This window comes from Loxodonta africana, chromosome 24 (genome assembly GCF_030014295.1).
Source record: "Loxodonta africana isolate mLoxAfr1 chromosome 24, mLoxAfr1.hap2, whole genome shotgun sequence".
NCBI classification, from domain to species: Eukaryota; Metazoa; Chordata; class Mammalia; order Proboscidea; family Elephantidae; genus Loxodonta; species Loxodonta africana.
Window position 1 is genome coordinate 12,853,345 of NC_087365.1, and position 27,374 is coordinate 12,880,718.

Below are 27,374 nucleotides of genomic sequence, written 5' to 3' on the forward strand. Positions count from 1 at the left end.
TTTAGTCATTTTGTTCTTTTATTGTTTTCCTGAATTATTCAATTTTTTTTTTCGTGTTTTCCTTGGTCTCTGAGTATTCTTAATTCTAGTTTTTTGAATTCTCTGTCTGGTAGCTCTATTATTTGTTCTTCCTCATGGACCATTTCTGTCACTTTATTTTGTTCATTTGCTTGAGCCATCTTTCCCAGTCTCTCCACGCGATATGTTATAGGCTGCAGTCTTCGAGACATTAAGGATTTTATATATCTATATCTATTTTTTATCTATAAAATTTTTTTTTTAATCTATATATATTAGATCATATGTTTATTTGACTTTTCATTGTGTTGTATGGAGCTTGGCCTCTTTGGCTTGCTTCCTTTTATTTGTATTGTTTTGTGTTATTGGTTTATGTATGACTTTGGTGCTGTTGGTTGGCAAGGTGTGCTTTACTCTCACTGATGAGTGTGGTATTGCACACACATCCAGGTATCCTATATCATTAGGCACATATGACTTCCCTTAGAGGATTGCATGGAGGTGCAAGAGTGGGTCCCTTCCCAGGTGTAAGGTGCCAGGTGTCAGGTGGTCAGAGTCTATTCACAGCTCTTGAGGGACAGCGTGGCCCTAAGCTTCAGTGTGACTGGCTAGTTCAGTCCCTGGAGAGTAAGACAGTCCCAGGACTGAGCAAGGGCAGTTGGAGGTTGGACTGGGGTGAGAAAGTGCAGCACTGGGGTGCACCTGGGCAGGCTGGGCCTAGGAGAGGTCTGGCCAGGGCAGAGGCATTGTGTTAAGGCCTATGAGGGTAGGCTGGGCAGGTGAAGATCAAGTTTAGGCCTGGGCAGGCGTGTGGAGCATCAGGGCACACATGATCAGATCAGGCAGGATTTGTTGAAGGCTGGGCCATGGTGGGATGGCAAACCTCCAGGGCACACATGAACTGGTCAGGGAGGGGTAGGTGGGGAGGGCAGAAAGAGGGTGGAGCACTGGCATGCATGTGAGTAGGCTGAGCAGGGGCAGTTGGGGGTCAATTAAGGCCAGGGTTGGGGCAAAAATGAGCAGGCTGGGCAGGGGCAGGTAGGGGTTGGGCAAGGCATGGGGTGCCAGGTTCCATATGAGCATCCTGGGTTGGGTGGTAAGGTAGAAGAGCTGTGGAGACCTGCATGGGGGAATCTCTCAAAGGGAGGGGAAATGGGGGTAATTGTGGCCATTTGGGGGTGCTTCTAGCTGTTGTTACTCTGCAGGTTACTACTCAAAGGATGTCTTCTGTCCAAATGGGTGGGCACTGGTGCTGACTGGCAATCCCATCTCTTGTTTCTAGTTCCCTCCCTTCTCTGTACTTGCAAGGGACTTTGGAGCTCCCCTTTGCCAACCTGTAGATTTGCACTCCCCGTTCTATGTATCCCCTGCCCTGAGGCTTTGATGATTCAGACTTCCTTAGTTTGCTCCAATGGCACTTCCCTGTTTCCCTAGTTTCAAAGGTATGGCACTTCCATGTATCACCCTCTCTGGCTTGGTTGCGCCCTGGACAAGCTCTGCTTACCTTGTTTCCTTCCAAGTTTGTTTACCCAGTATCTCTGCCTCCAGCTGTGTTTTCCATGCAGTTATCTTCCTGGGCTCCTTACCTGGGGATTGTGCTTTCTGACATCCTAAAATAGCAATGCTGTGTGGACCTGGCAGGCAGGTCACAGACATCAGTGGTTCTCTGTGTTCTCACTGGTTTTGTTCTTTTTCTCCTTACAATTGATGCTCCATCCAATTTTTCAGCTCTTCATTTGGTGTCTGGGGGTCTGAGGTCATTATTTGTTTCTCTTTTACTTAGTTTCTCAAGTGTTTGTTGTAGGGGGATATTATGGTGCATCTAATGAACCTGCCATCTTAACTCTGAATGGTTAACTTGTTTAAAGGCCTCAAGAGTTCTGAATTACATAGACAGAGTATAGGCAATTCAAGTACAGCTACTGGTAGACTGAAATATTCATTACAATTCTTTAGTCCTTTTTAATAGAATTATAAATCCACACCCTTTTCCATGAAACTATTCAGTGTTCTCACACTGTGGATAGAGAACTCTTTCTACCCCATTGAGGTTGGACTTGGGCATGTGACTTGATTTGGCCAATGAAATGTTAGTGGACATGATAATGAGCAAGGAACTTAAATATGCTACATAATTTGACTTGGAATTTGTGTGCTTCTGATGTTTGTCATAATAAGATGAGATGCTGGCCTAAAGAAAAAGAGAGATGTATGGAGAAGATTTGAATGCAAGCCACAGTCTGGAGGCAAGCCTGTTCAACTCACAGCTTAAAACATAACTCTCCAGCTGAGCCAGCCTAGATCAGCTCAACCACAGTCAAGCTGCAGACTTGTAAGCATAAGAACAACTATTTTTGTTGTTAAGCACTGAGTTTTGGAGTGATTTGTTACATAGCTCTATTGTGGCAGTAGTTGATCTTTAAAATTGGTACGCTTATTTTTTTTCAACTCAGGAAGGCTTGAAATTATCTTTTTCATAAGTTAACCCTCTTTTGCAGTCTTTAATTTAGTATTTATCCACCCACCTACGTTCTCATTCCAAACATTCCAAAACTTTCCGGAAAATACCAATTCAAAAAATATATTTAGCTTATGTAAGAGGAATGCTCTTTAAAAGCTGCCACCAGTATAACAATGTCTATGTTTGATTAAATAGAGCTATGTTGGAAGCAAGATAATACTAGTTAATACCAGCTTACACTTAATGAGTACTTGCTGTGTTCCACTCAGTGTACTAAGTGTATTATCACATTTAATTATCATAATGCCTTATTAAGTAGGTACCATTATTATCAATATTTATGTATGAGGAAACTGAAATGTTAAGTAATTTTCCCAAGATCCCACAGCTAACAAGTGATGCCCGAGGGGTTCCAACCCAGTCAGCCAATGCCAGATCCTACCACTGCCTCCCTGGAAACATCACTAATATTCTTTATCTGAGAAAGAGAGCGAAATTTTAGGTCAGCAAAAATGTAGAAAAATAAAATTTAATAAAATAATAGCTGAAAATCTAAACTATAATCTGATGCAGATTCAATAAGTTAACATAGGACATAAAAAACAATGAGAATCCAGTCTGTCTAACACTTAGGCCAGGTTGGTGTTAGGCTACAACTCTAAACCTGTGTTTTTTTTTTTTTTTTTAATGCTGGAGATAATCACCCCTAATTACTCCTACCACTCCTGAATATTTTAGTGTATGTATTTTACAAATAGCAAAATTCTTCTCCTTAACCACAGTGTAACCATTGAGTTCAGGAGATTAACACTGATGAGACTCCTACCATCTAAGCCACAGACCACATTCAAGTTTTGCCAATTTTCAATAAGGTCTTTTATAGCAATTTAAATCTACTGCACACAGTTGTCTTCTTTTTTTTTCTTTTGGTATTCTTCAATTCAAAACAGAAGTTGAAGGAGGGAAGAAGGAAAGGAGGGAGGAAAGGTTAGTTCCTCCTGACCCTGCTAGAGCTCTGTGCTGGATGTTTATTACCTCAACTCTCCCTTCCCACCCCAGGGTAGGTGCCTACCTTGCTCAGTTCCACGTAACAGCTTTAGGAATGCAAGAAAGAAGGAAGGATGGAGGAAAGGAAGGAAGGAAGGAAGAATGGGTGGATGAAAGGAAGGGAGGGAGAGAGTAAGGAAAGGAAGGGAGGGAGGGTGGGAGGAAGGAAGGAAGGAGCAGCCAGTCCCTGTTCCACTCAAAATGAACTCAAATGGTTTGGCATTTTCAGAGAGTGTTTAGGAACAATAGGTCGGCCTTTGGTTATAGGACAGGAAGACAATTATCTCTGCCTAATCTCTCTAAAGCACATCCCAAACAGCGTAACTGTCCATGTAGACAGAAGAGGAAATAATTGAGTTTGTTACTTTTAAGGGAGACCTTCGTGTGACACATGTTCAAGGAAAGGAAACACATGAAAACAGAGTGCAACTTCACTTCCATATATTTTGTATGACAGTAAGCAGAGCGCCAAATATTCAATAAGGATCTCAATGAATACCTCTTCAAAGACTGAACGTTGTAGCATTTCCACATTGAAGGTATGACCCAGACACACCAAGAACTTGCTGTGGCATATCTTGGTATAAAAATAGTTCAAGGCTATACACCAGCGAGCTATTTTTTATATTACACATACCCTCTTAATAGATAACATATGGTTCTCCCATATGGCTTTTTAATACTTTTACTCTAATATAGTTAGTTTTTAATCCAAGGATTTCCAAGTACTTTACAAACACTATTCATTGACACAAACTTCCCTGGGGAAGTTGCAGCACCTCACAGAGATGCGAGGCATCCTCCACACAATCAGTAACCATTAAGGAATGACAATAATAAGAAATGTATTAATGTGGCTTTTTTTAAATATTAGGAAACAGACAAATGGGAAATAAGCAACTTTCTCAAGGTCATCCAATGACTTCATGGTGCAAGTAAGGTTAGAAATCAACCTCTGCTGATGCTGGTGGTTAGTCTATCAGTTAACCTATGCTGATGAATTGACCGTAAATTACACTGGTTCTCAGGTGTGCTTATAACCTGGTGTCTAACCACAAATGAGCAATTTGTAGACAAAATGAGATTAGCATAATGATTTTTTTTTTACAGTAGGATTTCTTCATTCTCTCTTACACAAAAACAATTGCATTTTCCCACTAACTCTAAACCCTAAGGTTGAATTTCCTTCTAAAACCTACATTTTTCTGTATTGTCATTTGTGTTTCTGAACTGAGATTACCAGTGTGCCTACACATTTGTTTAAAACAGGCACACATAGTGCTCTGTGCAGATGTTAAATACAGAACTGGCAAGATGAGACACTTTTTTGCTTTTTTGCTGAAGAATGGGAAGTATATAAAGATGTTCTTGAAATAGAAGAGTCATCCCATGAATAAATTCAAAAGCTGTTAGATCTCTTTCTCATCAATTAATGTTTTTGGGTGACTGCAAGTTTCAAGATGGTGGAGAGGGCAAATTAGAATATTCTGAAGACAAAAGCCTTTCTCCTTGGTAGTTGACAAAAAGAGGCATGGAGTGGTTTACTGAGAAGTGTCTGGCTACGCAAAGTTAAACTGAAGCTAGAGACAATTATGTAGAGACAAATATAAAATTATATTTAATATATGTAGAACTAAATATATTTTAGGTGTTTGAGCTGAATTAAATTAGTACTATCTGAGCCAAGCAATTTTCCACGTGGTTCTCTGAGAAGTCACTGATTGAAAATATGCATGTGCTGAACTCGAGTGTCCCTCTTGGAGAGTACAATTTAATACATACATGTCTGAAATGTAGGCAGTCCCACAATACTGTGGGGAGTAAAACCCTTCATTTTTGTGTTTCTACCATTTTCTCCCTTTAATATGTGTTCTCTCAGTGTTGAGACATGATATTTTAAGTGGTTAAAAAAAATTAAGATACTGATTGGAAATTTTTTTTAAGTTTAGGTTAAAAAGCAATGTATGAGTTTTCCATAATTCAACAGGAACTTTTTACAAAAATGTGCCCTTGTCCAAATTACAATCCTATAGGTGATACAATTTGACAACCACTCCTAAGCTGACCAACAACTATAAAAACAAGTGCTCTATCTATGTATTTTATCTATGCTTAAAATTGCAGGATTCAAATAATAGTTTTGTTTAACCAAATGTTTATTTAATGCTGTTTGACATCGTGCTGGAATACACACCATCTTATTATTCCCTTTATGTCACATGAAAATAATTTGCAAGTGGAAGAACCATACTCTGTTAAGCAAATAGAGCAAATGTTTTGCGCGTGTGGATTTTTAGTTACAGGAAGTGGTCTTTCCTAGGATCTCGTGCTTTCTTTCTGCAGGAGTGACTTGGAGGTCGCTCTGTCTGGAGCTAGGGGTCTCCAACTTCACTCCGCATCAGAATTTCTGGGAAGGCCTGGAAAAACCGATTGCTGGGATTCTGGTTCAGCATGGCTGGAGTGGAGGACAGAAAATTTGCTTCTCTAGAAAATTTCCAGGAGATGCTGCTGCTGCAGTTTGGGCATTCCACTTTGGGAACCACGTATCTAAACTCTCAAAAATTAACTGGTAAGAAGAGAAAGTGTAATATTTTCATTCACTCATTCTTTCATTCATTCATACAACTATGAACAGCTCTCTCCTGGCTTCATTACTATACTTTTCATTTTCCAACTTCTTCTGATTCTCTGTAACCAGTAGTTGAGTAATCTCTTGGTGCTACAGTAATACTTCCTAGAAAAAAAGTTAGGCTTTATATAAAATAAATGTGTAAATTTATAGTTTCACTGGAATTTCACTAAATAGTATAATAAAATTGGTTTATCTGAAAAGGTACTCTTCATTGAACAAAACTTTATGGAGGTTTCCTCCGTTCTGGACACTGTGCTGGGTGATGGAGACACAACAACAAATGAGGTATGGAGCCCATCCCTCATGGAACTTATGGGGAAAACAGATGAACACACATACCAGTGAAGTACCGTGCAGAATGCACTGTGGGAGCTCTTAGGGTAAACACTAATTCCAGTCCTGAGGGATCAGGCAAATTTCCTCAGAGGGGGCACTGCCTCAGCTGAGACCTTTGTCACTGAGCAGATATTTATGGAGCACCCGGTTTCTACCAAGCTCTGTTCTCTAGGGCTATGCTATCAACTGCGATAGCTACTAGTCACACGTGGCTACCAGGAAGTTGATATGTACTCTAAGTGTAAAATACATATCCAGTCTCAAAGACTTAAAACCCATGATCTTGAGTCAATTTTGCCCATATTGACCCTATAGGACAGAGTAGAACTGCCCCATAGGGTTTCCAAGGAGCCCCTGGTGGATGCGAACCACCGACCTTTTGGTTAGCGCCGTAGCTCTCAAGCACTACACCACCAGGGTTTCCTCGAAGACTTAGTACAAAGAAAAAAAAGGAAAATACCTCATTAGCAATTTTTATACTGATTACCTACCAAGATGATCATATTTTTACATTGGGTTAAATAAAACATATAGTTAAAATTAATTTTAACTGCTTCTTTTGACCTTTTCTAACATGGCTTCCTAGAAAGTTCAGATTCATATGCAGTTGTGACTCATATCTACTGGACAGCACCACTCTAGAGATGCATAGTGAGGAAACGCACTTTGAAACTGAGAGTCTAGTGAGGTGGCTGGATATTGTAGCATAAGCTTTCGAACCCCCACCCATTTTCCATTGGCATTCACTTCCAGTTTCTGTGTACACCAAATGCTTCTTCTTTTGAACATCCGTGGCACTCTGCCTGAGCTTTTTCTGGTCTTGAAGGGCGCTTGCCCTAAGCAGCCATGTCAGAAGTGCTGGGGACTCAATGCCCCAGAAGTGACCCTCAGCCAGTGGTGGACAGGAGTTTGTGGATTAATACTCCAGCCTTTATGACCCTTGAGGGTCACCTCTGAGGCACATGCCACACTGTTTCCCAGAGTTCTCCTGAAGGACCACGCCCCAGCTGCCTGTGGGCAATCCACTTGTTTGTGCACCTGTACTTGTTTCCTTCCCTTCCTTGCCTCACCTCCTCCCTGCCCTACTGGTGCTTCCTAGGTTCACTCCCCAAATCACCTGATTGCCCTTGAATTCCTTGTCTTGGGGTGAGTTTCTGGGGGACCCGATCTAAGGCAATGATTTTTAAGCAAATAATTTCACAAATATATTATTCTCAATGGTAATATCTGCAATCAGAAAGAAATGAGATTTCCTTCAGCAGCCCAAGGCTGATTCTTATGAGGTGCAGGTCAGACATACCTCCTCCTCTGGCCAGCCCTTTTTACCAGTTCTGAAACCAACCATCCCTCACATGGCACTCTATTTCTCTCCTGGGTTCAATAATTTGTTGCAATAGTCTCAGAACTCACAGACAATGCTCATAATTATGGGGTTTATTAGGGAAATAACAGGTTACAATTCATGTTCGTGAATGCTCGAATACAGTTCTTTAATCAGGACAACCTCTTTTCACCTGTGCCTGCATACCTCTCTCTGGCCCTCCAGCCTCTGCTGTGCTGGAGCTCAGCTCTAGCTCCATGGGTCAGCAAACCTAGCTCTACTTAGTGCCCACAGGCACCATTCTCTGTCAGCAAGCCTCCTGCCTGAAGGCACTCAGCTTTCTCGCTCTGTGGGATGGGAAGCACACCACACCGTCTCTTGTCGGTCTCCCGCCTCTGCTGCCACTTCTCACCGTCTTTGGTGTTACAGCTCTCTCTCTTTCTCTTTCTGTCTCCTGGTTCCAGGAGCTTCTAACCACAGGGATCCCTGACCCAAAAGACATGTTCTGCTCCTGGGTCTTTTTTCTTGGTGGTCGTGAGATCCTCTCCTCCTGTCTCTGGGATGGCTCATTTTAAGCCTAGTGGGATGGCAAAACTGACCAATCCCTTCGTTAGGGTTCCCTACACCTTATTTGCATAGTCCCACTCAATCATTGTGTGTGAATCACAAAGACTGTGTCTAGAAGGGTGATATTAAGTAATTCATTTTACCACAGGATGGGAGGTCAAATAGATGAAGAGGAAAATAGCCTAGTAGATACTTCCCTAAAATAGTATCTAGAAGACTTGTATAAGAATTCTTTAAAAAGTAAAATGTGCATATAACGATCATTTTAAATAGTTATGCTACTTGCTGATATTGCTGGTTAGCTTTTTTTTTTTTTTCCTTTTGGGATATTGTCTGGGTTATATATTTTGACTTATGGTATGAGACAGTTGCTTCCAATATCTGTTCGCTTTGTCACAAATAGGAATCTATCCTACTGTATGCCCTCAGGGACAGCCTAAGCAAAAGGAGAACTTTAGCCTCTTTTAACCACTACACTCTATGGGGCAGTTCTACTCTGTCCTATAGGGTTGCTATGAGTTGGAATCGACTTGACAGCACTGGGTTACTGGGTAGCCTCTTTTATCCTATTTCTGCATGCATTCTGTGACTTCCGCCTTCTCCTACATGTGTCCCATATCCTCTTGATTTCTTTCCCATCAAGGCATGCTTTGTCATCAACCGTCATTTTCAATTTAGTGTAGATCACATTTATTTAGTAATGAACCTGTCACCTGTCCCAGGACTCCTGGTAACACTCTAATTATCTAGTCTTTCTACCTAAAATGCCAGTTCTATAATTACCATATTGAGCAGGGAAGGCTAAATTCCCCCTGGTCTTGAATTGAAATGTTCTAAGATTTACTTATTTATTTATTTTTAAGATTTATACTAGGCACATTCCAAAAGGAGTTTTATTGGGGTCTTACTGTACTTCGAACAAATAAAATTCTCTGTGTGTGTGTTTTATATTCACATCCCAATGGTCCTTCCTTTCTACTGGGACAGTACCTGCTGGCATTGGAACATCTCCTTGAGATGATAGTCACATTCTTAATAGATACGTGATACAATTTATCAAGAGACTCAAAACTAGGGTGGCTGACGCTGTTTTAAAAAAGCCAGTGTAAATATCAGAAGCCACATCAAAAGACAAATAGAGACATCTGTTTCTTTTCACTTGGTGGATAAAAAAAAAGGTGGATAGGTAGGTCACAATTATGTATTGCCAGGATGTACAATGTTATAGGTATAAAATGACACATGAATTCCTAGCTGTAGGGTATTCTGGCACATGCTTTGTTCTTTCTGGCAAACTGGTCAATTTGCAATGGGTTTTCGGGATCCTTATGCATTTCTGTGAGGTAATTGTAAAGGAATTCTAGCTGTCTTCTCTTCACAGAAATGTTTGTTAAAAATATATATCAGGTAGCCAAAGCAATCGATGAAAAGAAAAATCTCTGTAATTGATTGCATTCATTCAAAATGGGAATTAATTGGCTTAGTGGGCATCAGCCTATTCCCCCTCATGGGCCCTAGGGTTAGCCATTTAATATGTAGGACCACTTCTACCTAGGCTAGAACTCCATGAAGTGGCAGAGAGTGCAGCAGGGAGCAATAGACAAAAATACTTCCATGGTGGAAGAACGATGGAGCACTACCAATAAGAAAAACCACAGGAGAACAATCTCACAGAAATAGCTTGAGAAAGGTTTTTAGAACTTTCCATCTTCTTGGCAGTTTGCTTATAAGAACAAATTACACTATCCCTTCCAGTTCTCATTACAGAGGTCAGACAATCCTGCACTTGGTGGAACCAATTTCTCTGTTTTATAGACACCCAGAAAATCTGTAGCTTCTAAAGTTGTCAAAAATGGCTTTGAGTTTGCAAGACTTATGCTGTGTATGATGTTTTATTCTGAACACCCCAAAATGATAGTATTTTAATGCTTATGAACCCTATCTTATAATTGCAAATGTCAATCAAAAATGTGCTAAGTTAGATCAAAAGTTTTCCTGACTGCATAACAATGTCAGGCTAAATGCTCAAATATATCCTTAGACCACTTGGGCCATTCAGTGAATGACAAGTGGATAATATCCTCAACATCTGGCTAACAAATTTATGATCCGAATCATTTATAAGAATAAATAATTACCGGAAGAGGAAGAAGCATTATGTATTCAAAATGAGAGATGACCTTTCAAGTCTGTCCTATTAAAGCTAATTTATGATTTTGGTCAGTTTTAGTTACAGCTACTAATGAGTCCCGCTAACCAAAAGGTCAGCAGTTCAAATCCACCAGCCACTCCTTAGAAACCCGATGGGGAGTTCTACTCTGCCTTATAGGGTCGCTATGAGTCGCAATCAACTCAACGGAAATGAGGTTTTAATGAGTCCTACCAGGGAAACTCTAAGAGGGTTAAACAAAAACTCAAGAGCTCAGTTATTATGGTAAGAAAACAGAGCTGTATACCTGATTCACTGCCCCTTTAAACAGTCTCCTTTATTCATAGCCAAAATCCTCCACTCTTGTAAAAGTTGACTGATGTCTGTATGGCTTTTGTGTAGCACTTTGAGTGGTGCTAAATGCTTGGGTATGGCAATAAAATAAGAATGCACTACTTATCTGGGGCTATCTGAAACCTTACCTATGATGAACAGCTTTTAATTTCTTCCTTTAGGTTTTTTTTTTTTTTGGCCTGCTCTGGTAGGAATTCATTAATCATTCATACATATTAAGACATTTTCTTTTGTTGACTTATGGGCTAAGCAATGAATTTTTACTAATGCCCTGGTAAAATTCTTATTTTTTTTTTTTTAAGAATTGTCGTCCATGGATTTTTATTTTCATTGCTGATAAAGATACAGGATACTTTTGTGTGTGTGTGTTCAATGTTGTTCACGAAGCATGCTGATCTTAGAGCAAACAGCAACACACATAAAAGTCAAAGAATGAGACTGGGTTATTTTTCCCCATTAAAAGCCAAATCTGACACAAATTCTTTAAACATTGCCTTGCCGTCAAAGCCTTTGTGGTGCTGACATTTAGTAAGCAGTAAGGAATACTTACTGGCAGTCCCTACATTCTTCACTCTGCTTGTTGGAGAAGGTTATTGTTATTTGTATGATGGATAGGAACGTGAAATGAGTTCTCTGAGAGACCATAACCCTGCAGGTCCGTAATTCTTCCCTGACAGTACCACATTAGTCATTTTAGTGACTTAATTTTTGAAGCTGTTTCTGTCTCCCTGAAGGAACGAGAGAAATCCTATGTAAAATGTATCCAATCTGAAAAGGGGACTCCCAGCATTTTACCTGAAGTAAGATAAATTAGATCTCATTTTAGGAAATTTGAGAGACCTGGAAAGGAGACCCCATTATCGTGGCTGGTGGTATGGAGACGCATAGCCAGTGTGCAGTGAGCTTCTCTGTGTGGTTCTTTTCCAAGGACACAGTGAGCATCTCTCTATGATTGTTTTGGACCTGGAATCGGCATACTACATATAGCCTGTAGGCTAAATCAAGTCCATGGCCAGTTTTGGTATAGCCTGAGAGCTAAGCATGGTTTTTGTATTTTTAAATGATTTGTTTTTTAGAAAAAATGTGACAGAGACCGTATTTTGTCCTGCAAATTCCAAAATATCTGCCATCTGCTCCTTTACAGAAAAAGTGAGCTGATCCCTGCTTTGGAGCAACACGATTTGAAATAAAGAGAGGTGACTCAGCTTGAGAAACCACACATGTGAACTCCAAGTTGAGGAATGGCCGTCTATGTGGAGTTGGAATTGCTTGACGCCACTCTGAAGATAAACTTCAGCCACCCGTCTGTCCACTAAAGACAGCACTTTCTACAAGGTAACAAAATCTCTGCCTCTGAACTGTTTTCACTCATTCCAAGACTTCAGGCTGTATTCTAAATGTCTTTTGACTTAACATGGCTTAAGTCCATAAGTGGATTTAGTAGTTGAGTATAGAAGGGGGTGTCAAAAAATCCAAGGGCAGAAACACAGCAGGAAGAGGGAACTCTTGGAACAGAAAACTTGAAAGCTGCTTGGGATAATGAGGTTTTAAAAATAGGTCCACAAATTCCTCGATACTACTCCCTTCAAGAGGTCGGGCTTAATTCCCATGCCCTTGAGTGTGGGCTGGACTTAGAGACTTGTTTCTAATGAGTAAAATACAGCAGAAGTGATGGTGTGTCACTTCTGAAAACAAGTTTTAAAAAGATTATTACTTCCATCTTGGATGTCCTCTCTTTTCTGAAATCACTTGCTCTGGGGGAAGTTAATTACCCTGTCATGAAGACTTGAAGGCTGCCTATGGAGATGCCCATGTGGTGATGAATGAGGTCTTCTCTTGAGAAAAAGCCAGCTCCACCCCCTTCAAATGCTCAAGACAGGATGTGTGTGGGGGAGGTGGGGGTGAGGTAGGGACATTGACAGCCTAGTAACCCAGATAAGTGGTACAGATTTATCCTACCTTCAATCAGCTGTGGGTGTGAAGAACCCAGAAGGGGTTGAGCCAGTTTTAATGCATCTTTGCCCTTGTGCTTTGGCAGCTTCCTTTTATCCACATAGACTGTTTCACTTGATGAGCCAACCCAGTCCATCTAATCCTCCCTCTTTCATGAAAACTGATGTTTAGGTTTTAAGTCCAGAAGAATAGGTGTTACCTACCAAGCAACCCCAATATTGCCTGCAGAAAGTTATCCTCTATCAATTCAAGCTGTTGGCACAGCACTCTCCTTTCTCCTCCCCCTCCCACTCCCCCATACTTTCCTCCTTTTTCTTCTACTTCACCAGTCTCCTTCCAACTATTCCTCTTTTCCTCTGTTCTGTGCTTTTTGGGACTTCACTGTCGGCATATAGCATTCCAATTGTCTCCCCCACTCCAACTCCTTCCTATCCCCAGACATCTTTAGCTCAGAGTTGTAAATAGGCAATGTAATTTTTCCTGATCTGATTTAGCCATCTCATGTTTACAAAGGAGGAAACACAAACTTACGCAAGAAGATTTTTAGAAATGATCTTGGTGACACTTGACATCAAAAGGTGCAAAGGTTGGTTTGGGCACTAATGGCTTAGCATTTACTGAGTGTTTGCTATGACTTAGGCATTGTGCTAAATGATTTACATGTATTATCCCATTTAATCCTCACCCAAAACACTGCAAGGTGAGTACTATTCTTGCCTTATTTTCCAAATAAGGTCATTGAGACTTTGAATTAATGATATAGCCAAGTTCCTATTGATAAAGTGAGAATTTAAACACAGTTTGACTACCCTGAGATTACACTAATATTCTGATTCCCATCTCGTTTTCAGCATTCGTAAAACACTGTAACACATTTATTACTGTTTAATGTTGCAGTTGTTAGGTATCATCTAGTCAGTTCCAACTCATAGTGACCCTACGTACAACAGAACAAAACACTGCCCCACCTTGTGCCATCCTCATAACCGCTGTTATGCTTGAGCCCATTGTTGCAGCCACTGTGTTGATTCATCTCATTGAGGGTCCTCATCTTTTTCAGTGACCCTCTAATTTACCAAGCATGATGTTCTTCTCCAGGGACAGGTCCCTCCTGATAATATGTCCATAGTATGTAAGACGAAGCCTTGCCATCCTTGTTTCTAAGGAACATTCTGGCTGTACTTCTTTCAAGACAAACTTGCTCATTCTTCTGGCAGTTCATCGTAAAGTCAATATTCTTCACCAACGCCATAATTCAAAGGCATCAATTCTTCTTCAGTCTTCCTTATTCATTGTCCAACTTTCACATGCTTGTGAGACGACTGAAAATACCACGACTTGGGTCAGGCATATAGGCATATCTCTGTCCCCAAAATGACAGCTTTGCTTCTTTTTTTTTTTTTAATAACTTTTATTAAGCTTCAAGTGAACGTTTACAAATCCAATCAGTCTGTCACATATAAGTTTACATACATCTTACTCCCTACTCCCACTTGCTCTCCCCCTCTTGAGTCAGCCCTTTCAGTCTCTCCTTTCTTGACAATTTTGCCGGCTTCCCTCTCTCTCTATCCTCCCATCCCCTCTCCAGACAAGAGTTGCCAACACAATCTCAAGTGTCCACCTGATATAATTAGCTCACTCTTCATCAACGTCACTCTCCCACCCGCTGACCAGTCCCTTTCATGTCTGATGAGTTGTCTTCGGGGATGGTTCCTGTCCTGTGCCAACAGAAGGTCTGGGGAGCATGGCCGCCGGGATTTCTCTAGTCTCAGTCAGACCATTAAGTTTGGTCTTTTTATGAGAATTTGGGGTCTGTATCCCACTGATTTCCTGCTCCCTCAGGGGTCCTCTGCTGTGCTCCCTGTCAGGGCAGTCATCGATTGTGGCCGGGCACCAACTAGTTCTTCTGGTCTCTGGTTCATGTGGCCCTTTCTGTCTCTTGGGCTCTTAGTTGTCGTGTGGCCTTGGTGTTCTTCATTTTCCTTTGCTCCAGGTGGGTTGAGACCAATTGATGCATCTTAGATGGCCGCTTGTTAGCATTTAAGACCCCAGACGCCACATTTCAAAGTGGGATGCAGAATGATTTCATAATAGAATTATTTTGCCAATTGACTTAGAAGTCCCCGCAAACCATGTTCCCCAGACCCCCGCGCTTGCTCCGCTGACCTTTGAAGCATTCATTTTATCCCGGAAACTTCTTTGCTTTTGGTCCAGTCCAGTTGAGCTGACCTTCCATGTATTGAGTATTGTCCTTCCCTTCACCTAAAGCAGTTCTTATCTACTAACTAATCAGTAAAAAACCCTCACCCACCCTACCTCCCTCCCCGCCTCATAACCACAAAAGTATGTGTTCTTCTCAGGTGTACTATTTCTCAAGATCTTATAATAGTGGTCTTATACAATATTTGTCCTTTTGCTTCTAATTTCGCTCAGCATAATGCCTTCCAGGTTCCTCCATGTTATGAAATGTTTCAGAGATTCGTCACTGTTCTTTATCGATGCGTAGTATTCCATTGTGTGAATATACCACAATTTATTTACCCATTCATCCGTCGATGGACACCGTGGTTGCTTCCAACTTTTTGCTATTGTAAACAGAGCTGCAATAAACATGGGTGTGCATATATCTGTTTGTATGAAGGCTCTTGTATCTCTAGGGTATATTCTGAGGAGTGGGATTTCTGGGTTGTATGGTAGTTCTATTTCTAACTGTTTAAGATAACGCCACAGCTTTGCTTCTTAATACTTTAAAAAAGTCTTTTGCAGCAGATTTGCCCAAAGCAATTCGTCATTTGATTTCTTGACTGCTGCTTCCATGGGCATTGATTTCGGATCCAACAAAATGAAATCTTGACAACTTCAATCTTTCCTCCCTTTATCATGATGTTGCTTATTTGTCCAGTTGTGAGGATTTTTGTTTTCTTAATGTTGAGGTGGGATCTATACTAAAGGATCTTTGATCTTCATCGGTAAGTGCTTCTAGTCCTCTTCACTTCAGCAAGAAAGGTTTTGTCATCTGCATATCACAGGTTGTTAATGAGTCTTCCTCCAATCCTGATGCCACATTCTTTTTCATATAGTCCAGCTTCTCAGATTATTTGCTCAGCATACAGATTGAATAAGTTTTGTGAAAGGATACAGCCCTGACGCACAACTTTCCTGACTTCAAGCCATGCAGTATCTGTTCTGTTCAAACGATTGCCTCTTGGCCTATCTACAGGTTCCTCATGAGCACAGTTAAGTGTTCTGGACTTCCCATTTCTTCAAAATATTATCCATAATTTGTTATGATACACAGCTGAATGCCTTTGCATAGTCAATAAAACACAGGTAAACATTTTTCTGGTACTCTCTGCTTTCAGCCAAGATCCTTCTGACATCAGCAGTGATATCCCTCATTCCATGTCTTCTTCTGAATCTGGCTTGAATTTTTGGCAGTTCCTTGTCCATGTGGAAACCCTGGTGGCATAGTGGTTAAGAGCTATGGCTGTTAACCAAAAGTTCGGCTGTTCAAATCCACCTGGTGTTTCTTGAAAATCCTATGGGGCAGTTCTGCTGTATCCTGTAAGTTTGCTATGAGTCAGAATTGACTCGACAGCAACTTTTTTTTTTTGTCAATGTGCTTCTGCAATCATTTTTGAGTGACCTTTAACAAAATTTTACTTATGTGTGATATTAATGATATTGTTTGGTAATTTCTGCATTCTGTTGGATCACCTTTCTACGGAATGGGCACAAATATGGATCTCTCCCAGTCAGTTGGCCAGGTAGCTGTCCTTCAATTTTCTTGGCATAGATGAGTGAGTACCTCTAGTGCTGCATCCGTTTGTTGAAACATCTCAGTTGGTATTCTATCAATTCCCGGAGACTTGTTTTTTGCCATTCTCTTCAGTGCAGCTTGTACCTTCTCCGCCAGTACCATTGGTTCTGATCGTATGCTACCTCCTGAAATGGCTGAATGTTGACCAATTCGTTTTGGTTTAGTAGCTCTTCTCTTGATGTTTCCTGCTTTATTCAATATTTTCCCAGTGGAATCCTTCAATATTGCAACAAGAGGCTTGAACTTTTCCTTCAGTTTTTCAGCTTGAGTAACACCAAGTGTGTTCTTCTCTTTTGGTTTTCTATCTCTAAGTCTTTGTACATTTCATTATAATACTTTGTCTTCTTGAGCTACCCTTTGAAATTTCTGTTCAACTGTTTTATTTCATCATTTCTTCCTTTCACTTTAGCTACTTCCCATTCAAGAGCAAGTTTCAGAGTGTCTCCTGGCATCCATTTCGGTCTTTCTTTCTTTCCTGTCTTTTTATGACCTCTTGCTTTTTTTCATGTATTATGTCCTTGAAGTCATTCCACAATTTGTCTGGTGTTTGGTCTTTAGTGTTCAATGCATCAAATCTATTCTTGAAATGGTCTCTGAACTGAAGTGGGATATACTCAAGGTTTTATACTCAAGGTCACATTTTGGCTCTCTTGGACTTACTCTAATTTTATTCTGCTTCAACTTGAACTTGCATATGAAAAATCGATGGTCTGTTCCACAGATGGCCCCTATTTAATACTATCCTTAAATCCCCCTCACCTCCAGAGTTCTTGGTGAGTAAGGATAACAGAATTTGCTGTGGGATTGACTTAGCTGTTAGAATCCTTGTGGTGCAGTGGTTAAGTGGTCGGCTGCTAACCAGTCGGCTGTTGAACCTGCCACCCACTCCTAAGGAGAAAGATGTGGCAGTCTGCTTCTATAAAGATTTACAGCCTTGGAAATAGTATGGGATGGTTCTACTCTGTCTTATAGTGTCGGTATGAGTTAGAATCAACTTGACAGCAACGGGTGACTTAGTGGTCATCAAATAACTAGATTTGAGATTCTGGAGGCTATTCTCCACCAGGGAAAGGAAGGTTTCACAATCTAAATTGAACACAAGGAGGCCACCCTAGAAAAGAAAGGGATTAATAGGCTTCCTGTAACTGTAACTACCACGTTCTGCTTTGGAAGCAGTGTTTTATTACCACCTTCACTGCTCTTTTTGTCCCTGAAGAACTTTTTAACTCTTTCAGCAATGATTTATCTTAATTTAATTTTTTTTTCCCAGGAAAACAAGAAGTACACTTTATATAAGATAAATGATTTGCAGTCATGGTAAATTCCCCTTGTTCCTTTACTTATTCATTTGTTCATTCATTTGATCATTCTGCAAATATTTACCGAGTAATTGGTATTAAAAAAAAAAAAAGTCATTTCTCAAAAATACTTCAAGCCCTTTCACTTTTAGAGGTAAATACAGATGAGACTTTACAGCTGTATTTGTGTTCAGTATTTTTTTTATATAACACACGGTCTGCTTTGACCAGAGTTGAAGTTTTATAGTAGTAATCTATTACCTCAGAGATGAAAAAGTGGCCAGTAGCTGGTAATAATTGACAGTTTTTCAACATAAAGAGCAAAGAGTGTTCTATAAACTACAAAAGAAAGACACAAACAAACAAGTACATTTCAAACTTATGTATGTTATAATTTTCAGGAAACTGGGTTTTTATTTCTTTCCTCAGCTGAAACTTCACTGTTAGCTCATAAGGGCTTATGGTTCTTTTGGCTGGCACCTGTTAAAGAAATAATGGTAGACTTACTACAGGGATAGCAACAGATAGATGGCCAGGGATGTTTCTACAGAGATTAGAGTAGAGGCTCTAAATCTCTGTTGGGAAAAAATAACACATGGAAGAAAAAAATAATTTGACCGTACTTTTTCTGGGAAACCTGCAAAACTTCCTCCTGCCCTGAACATAATTCTGCTTATGGGATGGTCGAATTGAGTCAGTTTTGAACTTTACACCCAGCCTATTATAAAAGCCATTTGTTTTCTGGAATTTTCCCTGTGGAGAGGGAAAATCGATGTCTAGCACCTAGAAGAACCAATAACAACAACAACAATAATAATGATGATAACTACCAATTTCGAATGCCTACTCTATATTTACATGTCAGGCATTATGCTTGTTTCTTTAAGGTTTGCAAAGCCTTCAGTTTTTATGGAAATAGACTGCCACATCTTTCTCCCTCATAGCTGCTGGTGGGTTTGAACTGCCAAACTTTCAGTTAGCAGCGGAGTACTTTAACCACTGCACCACCAGGTTTCCTTAATCCTTGGGCAAATCCAAAAGAGTAGAGATTATTCTTCCTATTTTACAGATGAGAAAACTGAGGCTTAGAGGGACTCATCAAAGTCTACAAGCCAGCAAGTGGCAGAGATGAGATTCAAACCTGGACCCGGTTGCTACTATAGCCTGTGCCCTTTCTACTATGACACATTCTCTGGTGCCCCTTCAACTGACTTTGAACCAGGAAAAGTTTCCCGACTTATTGTGCGAAAATGTTCATTGTCATATAATTAAATTTTATGCAGAATCATATTTTAATCAGAATTTAATTAAATTTTGGGGTATAACATTTAATGTGAACTCATCATTATCTTTTGTTTCAGGACTTTATTTGCTTTGCATTCTCTGTCCCAAGACGCATCCTCTTTACACTTTAGTAACCTCCTCTGAAGGTTATTCTGAAGGCAACTTTTGATAGTTGAGAGACAATGTGATGTTTTGATCATATTTCACCAATACTGTATAGCGTTTGTGATCAATGGAGCTAGACGGCTTGAAACCTGCCCTTGTGGAATTTAGTAGTTGGAAATCCAACACTGTATATCAGTGACAAGCTGAAAAGTAAAACTCAGGTTTCTGCATCCTAATACCTATGTTTGAATTTCAAAATCAAGTCTCCAATCCATGAACTGGCTCTTTACATTACTTCTAAGATCCATTTTTTACAATGCATCTGGAGGAAACTGTGACCTACAGAAGCAACCCTGACAGATACCAGTCATTGAAACATGGAGCTGGTAAAGTGATTAGGAAGCTAAGCAGATGAAGAGGTTTCCACTTTTCCTAACTTCATAGACAGTAGAAAAGGAAATTGGAAGGCAGTTGAACATCGAGAGGGAAGCAATTCTCTGTGGCTTCTAATACATAAATATTAGGCTTCTAAAGGCAAGGTTACCACATAATCCAAAGAATTTCTGAGTGTAAACAGAAGCTCAAATTCCCCCTTTGCCTGAGGCTGCCATTCAAAATGAAGCCACTTGTAAACAGTGCTTTTGGCTTTACTTTGACCTGCTGTCAGACAACTTGGAAATGTAGAATGACATTTTAAAAAGTGAAAAACATTCTAAAAGTTCAATTCTGCTTTGCCTTCCAATGCTCTATCTCTTTTAGACTAATAGTGCTATTTTCTTCCAACAAGTCCTCTTTTAGTCACAGGATCTCTTTCCAAAAATCTGTTTACTATTGAGAAATTCCAGCCACCACAGACAATCATGGGGTGCCCTGCCTTTCTTTGCCTTTATTTCCCTCTCTGATGTTTTATCACTTCTCCAACCCACCATATTGATTTTCATTTTATGTATCTTTGCTCTTTTCACTTTCGCTTGTCACTGTTTCCTCCACATCCTTCGTATTTTTCTTCGGTTTGGGTACACCTCATCTAAAGCAGCTTTCCATGCCTCCAGTCTTCGAGGTGAAACTTTTAAACAGTATCAATTCCCTTTGATCTTCCATAATGGAGCAAGTGTGGAGAAACGGGAACTGATAACAAAGTATATTGTTAGCCATAACATTATGTCCCCTTGCCTCTTAATTGCTTCAATATATTAGAAAACACAAGACACAACAATTCATCTGTCAAACAGTATTTGCTGATTGCTATGGATTAAATTTTGCCCCCCCACCAAAAAAAAAAAAACACATCTGTCAAATTGGCTAGGCCATGATTCCCAGTATTGATTGATCGTCCACAATTTTGTCATCTGATGTGATTTTCCTATGTGTTGTAAATCCTATCTCTATGAAGTTAATGAGGTGGGATTAGAGGCAGTTATATTAATGAGGCAGGACTCAATTGATAAGATTAGGTTGTGTCTTGAGTCAATCTCTTTTGAGATATAAAAGAGAGAAGTTATCAAAAAGATGGGGACCTCAGAGCACCAAGAAACAAGAGCCAGGAGAATAGTTCATCCTTTGGACCCAGGGTCTCTGTGCTGAGAAGCTTCTCAACTGGGGAAGATTGATGACAAGGATCTGCCTCCAGAGTTGACAGAGAAAGAAAGCCTTCCCTTGGAGCTGACAGCTGAGTTTGGACTTCTAGTCAACTAGACTGTGAGAGGAGCCCTGGTGGCACAGTGGTTAAGCGATACGGCTGGCTGCTAACCAAGAGGTCAGCAGTTCAAATCCACCAGCTGCTCCTTGGAAACCCTATGGGGCAGTTCTACTCTGCCCTCTAGGGTCGTTATGAGTTAGAATCAATTCGATGGCAACGGGTTTGGTTTGTTATCCCCTACTACAGCTGCTAACCAAAAGGTCAGCAGTTTGAATCCACCAGGTGCTTCTTGGAAACTCTATGGGGCAGTTATACTCTGTCCCATAAGGTCACTATGAACGGTAATTGACTGGATGGCAATGGTTTTTTTTTAGACTGTGAGAGAATAAATTTCTCTTTGTTAAAGCTACCCACTTGTGTTCTTTCTGTTATAGCAGCACTAGATGACTAAGACTCTGACGATGGACTGTGGTAGAAATTTGCTGCTATTGTGTGTTCACCATTCATTTTTCCAGCTGTTAGTTACTGTTTTCATGAGGAAAAATTCCATCCCTACTCTTTGTCCATGAGTTTGGAACATAGTTGACCTCCTCTAACTCTGAGAATTATCACATGATCTATGCCTGGTCAGAGCACTGTATATTCCTGGCCACAGTGACTGGTACAAGGGTAAACACTTCTTCCAAGACTAGCCAATCAGAAGACAATGAAATTGATTCCAGATCTTTTGTTAGAGCTATTGAGAGAGAAGTATACCTTTTCACTAGGGTTGGTAAGAGGACAGCTTTTGGCCTCCTTGCTGCAATGAGAGACTCTCTGAAATGGAGCCCATACAGAGGGACCAGAGCACAGAGATGGAGAGAGAGACCAAGTCTTGATGCAATTCTGAGATTCTCTGACCCAGCACTATCTACTTTTCAGATACGGGATTGCTTAAACAAGTCCAAAATGACTTTTCTGGTCTTGAAACTTAGTCTTGACCTATAAACTATTTGTTGGGTTGTGCCATTCTCAAACTTGGCTGCACACTAGAAACACCCAGTGAGTTTTAATGATTACTGATGCCTATGTCTTACTCTCAGGGGTTCTAATTTAATTTGTAAGAAATGCAGTCTGACCATCAGGATTTTTAAATCTCCTCAGGTATTTTTAAAATATTCATGGACTGCTTTATGCAACCTCATATGTTGCACTCACCATTTCGGGGCTTACTCTGAGCTCTGTTGAGATCATCATCAGAAAGTACTTACTGAGTGTTATGGGTTGAATTGTGTTATGTTAATGAGGCAGTATTAGTGTAGGGTGTGTTTTAAGTTAATCTCTTTTTAGATATAAAAGAGCAGATTAAGCAAACAAACAAGCAAGCACAAATGGAGGGGAAGTAGTTTTGCAATTGGGTAATGGGTCGAAGCTGGAGAAATTTTGATGTGCTTCATAGTAAGACCCTGGATTGACTTTAAGAAAGTACTGGTAGAATTATGGATGTCAAAGGCAATTATGGTGAGGACTTACAAAGAAATGAGGAAAGCTACAGAGAAAGTCTCTATCATTTTAGAGAATATATATATGACATCATTAACAAAATGTTACTAAACTTGTGGACGTAGTTATGGTGAAGCTTTAAAAGAAAATGATGGACTTGGTGGACAATGGAGGAAGCACAGTGCTTTTTATGAAATTGCAAGGAAGTTGTCTGAATTCAATTGTTTGGTGGAAGGTAGAACTCACAAGTGATGAACTTGGATATTCGTCTGAGGAGAGTTCTAAGCAAGATCTTAAAGGGGCAAAGTGGTTTCTCCTTGCCACTTACAGCAAAATGTAAAGTGAAAGAGATGGACTTAAAAATGAACTATGCAAAATAAAAACAGAACTTAAAAATTTGGAAAATTCTGTTGTACAAACTCAGGACACATGTTCTAGGACTTTTACCGAGGACTTGGCTACACAATCTTTCGTTAACTAAGCCTGTGACTGATGCATCTAAGAAACTATCACAGCAGAAAAACCCATCAGCTTAGACTGAAGGGAACAGAGGCTGGATGAAAGGAAGGAAAGCTCTCTGCCTCTCGGCGTTCTATAGGCAGGAAACAGGCCAAAGGGGTTACATCTGTTGTTCTCTAAGAAAAAGAAAAAAAATAAAAAGTCCATCCCTGTAGCAGCTCAGAGATCAGCAGAACTGTTGGAAGGAACACTGGAAACAGGGCTGACTCGATTTCAGAGGGTGAAGCCATGACCTCCTAGGTTTCAAAGAGTAGAGCCAAGGCCACCACCTTGATTCCTGAAGGTGGGGTTGCTATTCCAGTGGGTCAAGAGAATAGAGTCGAAGCCCAAAGTTGAGAGGCTACCATACCCAAGGGCCAGAATAATGGGGTGCACATCCATAATTGAGGGGACAGGGCTGTCATTGCCGAGGACTGAGAGAACAGTGCCACACAAACCCAAGGACGTGAGGTTTCCATCTCAGTGGCTTGGAAGGTAGGACCTCCACCCAAGGCCCTGAGCCCTCCACCCAGGATCAGGAGAGTGTGGTGTGGGCAACACTCAGAGTCTGGAGGGCGGGACACGGTGTGGGCAACACTCAGAGTCTGGAGGGCGGGACACTTGCCCAGATGGTTCCAAAGAACAGAAGATTATTTTCAAGCCTTGAGAGCCAATGTAGTTTTATTCTGCTCCATTTTGTATTTGCTTCTTGCTCATGGTTCCTTCTTTCCCCCCAATTTCTCTGATTTGTAATGGAAATGTCTACTTTGCACCTGTTCCACCATTGTACCTTGGAAACAGATAACTCGTATTTTGATTTCACAAGTTCACAGATGAAGAAAAGTTTTGCCCCAGGATGGAATATGCCTAAAGCCTCACCCACATTTGATCTAGATGATTCAGGAGATATAATCTTGGACTTGCGGTTGATTTAAGACTCTGGGAATGATGATGGGGTGAATGTGTTTTGCATGTGGGAAGAACGTGAATTTTGGGGGGACAAAGTGTGGAATATTATGGATTCAATTGTGTCCCCCCCAAATATGTGTTGTAAATCTTAACTCCTATACCTGTGGTTATAATCTCATAAGGGAATGGATTTTCTTTGTTATGGTAATGAGGCAGTATTAATGTAATGTGTGTTTTAAGTCAATCTTTTTTGAGATATAAAAGAGCAGATTAAGTAAGCAAGCAAGCACAAATGCAGGGGAAGACACAAGCCACGTGATTTTAAGAAACCTAAGAATAGAACCTGAAAAGAAACAAGGACTTTCCCCCAGAGTAGACAGAGAGAGTTTTCCCTTAGAGCCAGCACCCTGAACTTGTACTACTAGCCTCCTAAACTGTGAGAAAATAAATTTTTGTTCCATAGAGTCACCCAGTGTGGTATTTATTCTGTTATAGCAGCACTAGATAACTAATACATTGAGTGTATCATGCATATGAAGACCCCTTTACAAACAGTATCATAGACAATCCTGGAAACTCCCAAGGTCAGGTTCTAGGAAAAATCTTAAATCACTCATGTGTCTTTAAGTCCATTTACCATTTCTTTCATATTCCCCACCCTTTGAATCGATTGCTCTTATTCCCTCATCTAACATCAAAAGCAGCTTTTAGAAAAAAAGAACAGTGCCATATATATCTTTTTGACTTGGCTGCAGTACAATCCCCAATTTCCTCTTATTCCTTTGATGGTACGCATTCAAAATGCAAATTTTTATACACGAAGGAAGAATAACTCTTGAAATGATGTGTGGTGCTATTGAGGACTTGAAGCTCACATTTGATTTAGTAGGGCTGCATTGACAACAGAGTGTGGCTGTCCTGTCTTGGCAAAAGCCATAGAATTTAGAGTCAGCAAATTTTGTAGGAGAATAACTTTAAACAGGCCACAGAAATGGTGAGTACATGATGGTGTAACTGAAATTCAACCTTTTAGAGACTGAATTTTAGAAAAGACCATCAAGATTATGTAGATTCAATCTTTCATTTGGCAGAGACCAGAGGGACTTGCTAGGTCAATGAACATAAACAGGATTCCAAAATTTCCATTTTCCTCACTGTATTAATCTCTCCACTCTTGATTACTAAGCCTTATGATTATAAAAATATATATATAGTTTCTATACTTATGTCTTTCTGTCACTGCTTGCTTGTTAGAAGTCTCCAGTACTTTCTTCTGAAACCCATTCCACAAAGATTCAATACATAAGTTCTTTATTTACTTATAATGGGTACTGGGACAGATTGTATTTTCCAGAGATGACTCCGCCTAAACATAATCCATTCCACATGTCTTCTTACAATGTGAAGTTCATGCTGTCCAGCAAGAGGTTGCAGAGCCCTGGTGGCATATTTGTTAAAGTGCCTTGCTGCTAACTGAAAGTCAGTGGTTAAAACCCACCAGCCACTCCATGGGAGAAAAATGTGGCAGTCTGTTTCCATAAAGATTACAGCTTTGGAAACCCTTTGGGCAACTCTAACTCTGTCTTACAGGGTCACTATGAATCAGAATGGACTTGATGGCAACATTTTTTTTTTTTTTATCCAGAGGTAGTGCCTGTATCCTCTCCCCGTAAACCTGGGAAGCCCTGTTGACTGCCTCAACTGATAGAATGTGGTAAATTGTGACACTGTGTGACTTTCAAGGCAGGCCACAAAAGATGATATGGATTCCAAATAGTTCATACTCTTGAGCCATGCACCTCAGAAGTACTGAGTCAACGTGTAAGAGGTCAGGCTTCCATGAAGCCCATTTGCTGCTGAGATCACATGGAGAGATTACAGCAATCCCGAGACCAATGTCTAAGGAGACCCAGTTGTTCTAGCCTTCCCTTGCTTGAGTCTTCCCAGAGCAGAGCTGAGATGTGTGAGTAAGCAAGCCTTCAGATGATTCGAAATCCCAATTTTGAGCTGCACCAGCTGATGGCGAGTAAAGCAGAGACAAGATGTCCTTGCTGATCCTTGTCCAGTTTGCAGATTCATGAGTAAAATAAATGTTGTCATTGTTTTAAACCAACAAGTTTTAGGGTAATTTGTTAAATAGCCATGATAACTGAAATGTACATAGTTCCCTCTTCCTAGTGAAGATCACTAAACTGTGGGGAGAAAGTGTTCCAGAGTCTGCCCATAAAGGTGATTTGAGTGTTTGTAAACCAAAAGAAATATCAAGCATGAAAGAATTTACACGCTGTGGTTTAAGATCCAAATACGAATCCCTCTGCAACACCAGTGAAAACGCAGTAGGACGGGATGAAGTAAGAGATGACAAAAAGCAAATAACAATCATAAAGGCACAGTTTAAAGGATAAAGTTGCTGCTGAGTAAGGAATAAAAGAAGGAGGAGATCAAAGAAAGAGAAAAGTAGGGAGTAAAGATAGAATGAGGTTGAAGTGACACTACGGGATGTTGGAAGCTAGGTCACAGATATGACACGGATTCTAACTGGAGGGAACCAGTCATGGTTCCAGCAGGAAGCAGAGCATACACTCAAAAATTCAAAAATGTGTAAAGAGTTTAATGAAGGGACTATTTAAAAAGATGTGGGCAGAGTCAAGGGAACCAAGAAAGGGTGGTAAGCTTCCAGGGCTAGCAGTGAAGGGGAGCTATTTATTACCACTCCTAGGCCTGAGAGGAACTGAGGGGGTGGTTAACTGACCCAAGCAATAGTTAGCCATGGAGAGAGCCACCTGGCAGGTGTTGTGGCATTGGATGAGAAACACAGCTGTTTCTAACTAGTAGCAAGGAGCCAGTTGATGAACAACCTGAAATAGTATGATCATCTGTAGGATCATAATCACCTTGTGCTTTTTGAGATGCTGATTACTAGCTAATTAGCCACTATCTGTAACCGTACTGGGCTCTACTCTAGAAGACTTAACCAAAGCTGGGCACCTTATCTTCTCGGCCACAGATATAATGGTGGCTATGGGAAGACCACTCTGGCAATTGGAGGAAGTCATTGAGAAGGCTTGATCTTGCAAACTGGTTCTCCACATTTAATCTATCAAGATAATCTGGTCATTATATTTTAGGTTATGTTCCTTAAAGTGTGCCCCACACACCTAGCTCTCAAATATTGGTTTCTAAATACTATTTTCCACTAAAGGAACCAAAATTCTTTGGAGAAATGGCTGACTCCATGGCTGGGGAGGGAAAGTATGAGATGAGCTTGAATATCTAGCTGGACAGAAAGGATGATGGGGACACATTAAAAGAACACGAGCCACCTTGAGGAGGTTCCTGACAGTAATGAATTATAACCCATTAAACAGAATGGGAAGCCATGAGTCCATAATGATATAATGAGTAAATAGATGAATAAACTGAAGGTTTGATGAGGAATGGGATATTTACATTCTTTCAAAATATCTCCCCAAGATACTCATTAATTTTAAAGGGAGAAAA

The 27,374-nt window shown here is 40.4% G+C and overlaps 1 protein-coding gene across 1 annotated transcript in view; it reads right to left on the reverse strand.

The window, feature by feature from the left end:
- The window catches only part of LOC100656502 (mono-ADP ribosylhydrolase 2), a 92,170-nt gene extending 79,196 nt beyond the window's left edge, over nucleotides 1-12,974 (reverse strand). Inside the window, exon 1 of the mRNA XM_064276464.1 lies at nucleotides 12,845-12,974. Within this exon, the coding sequence (XP_064132534.1) occupies nucleotides 12,845-12,974 (130 nt within the window). The remainder of the gene's footprint in view (nucleotides 1-12,844) is intronic.
- Between the last annotated feature and the right edge of the window lie 14,400 nt (nucleotides 12,975-27,374).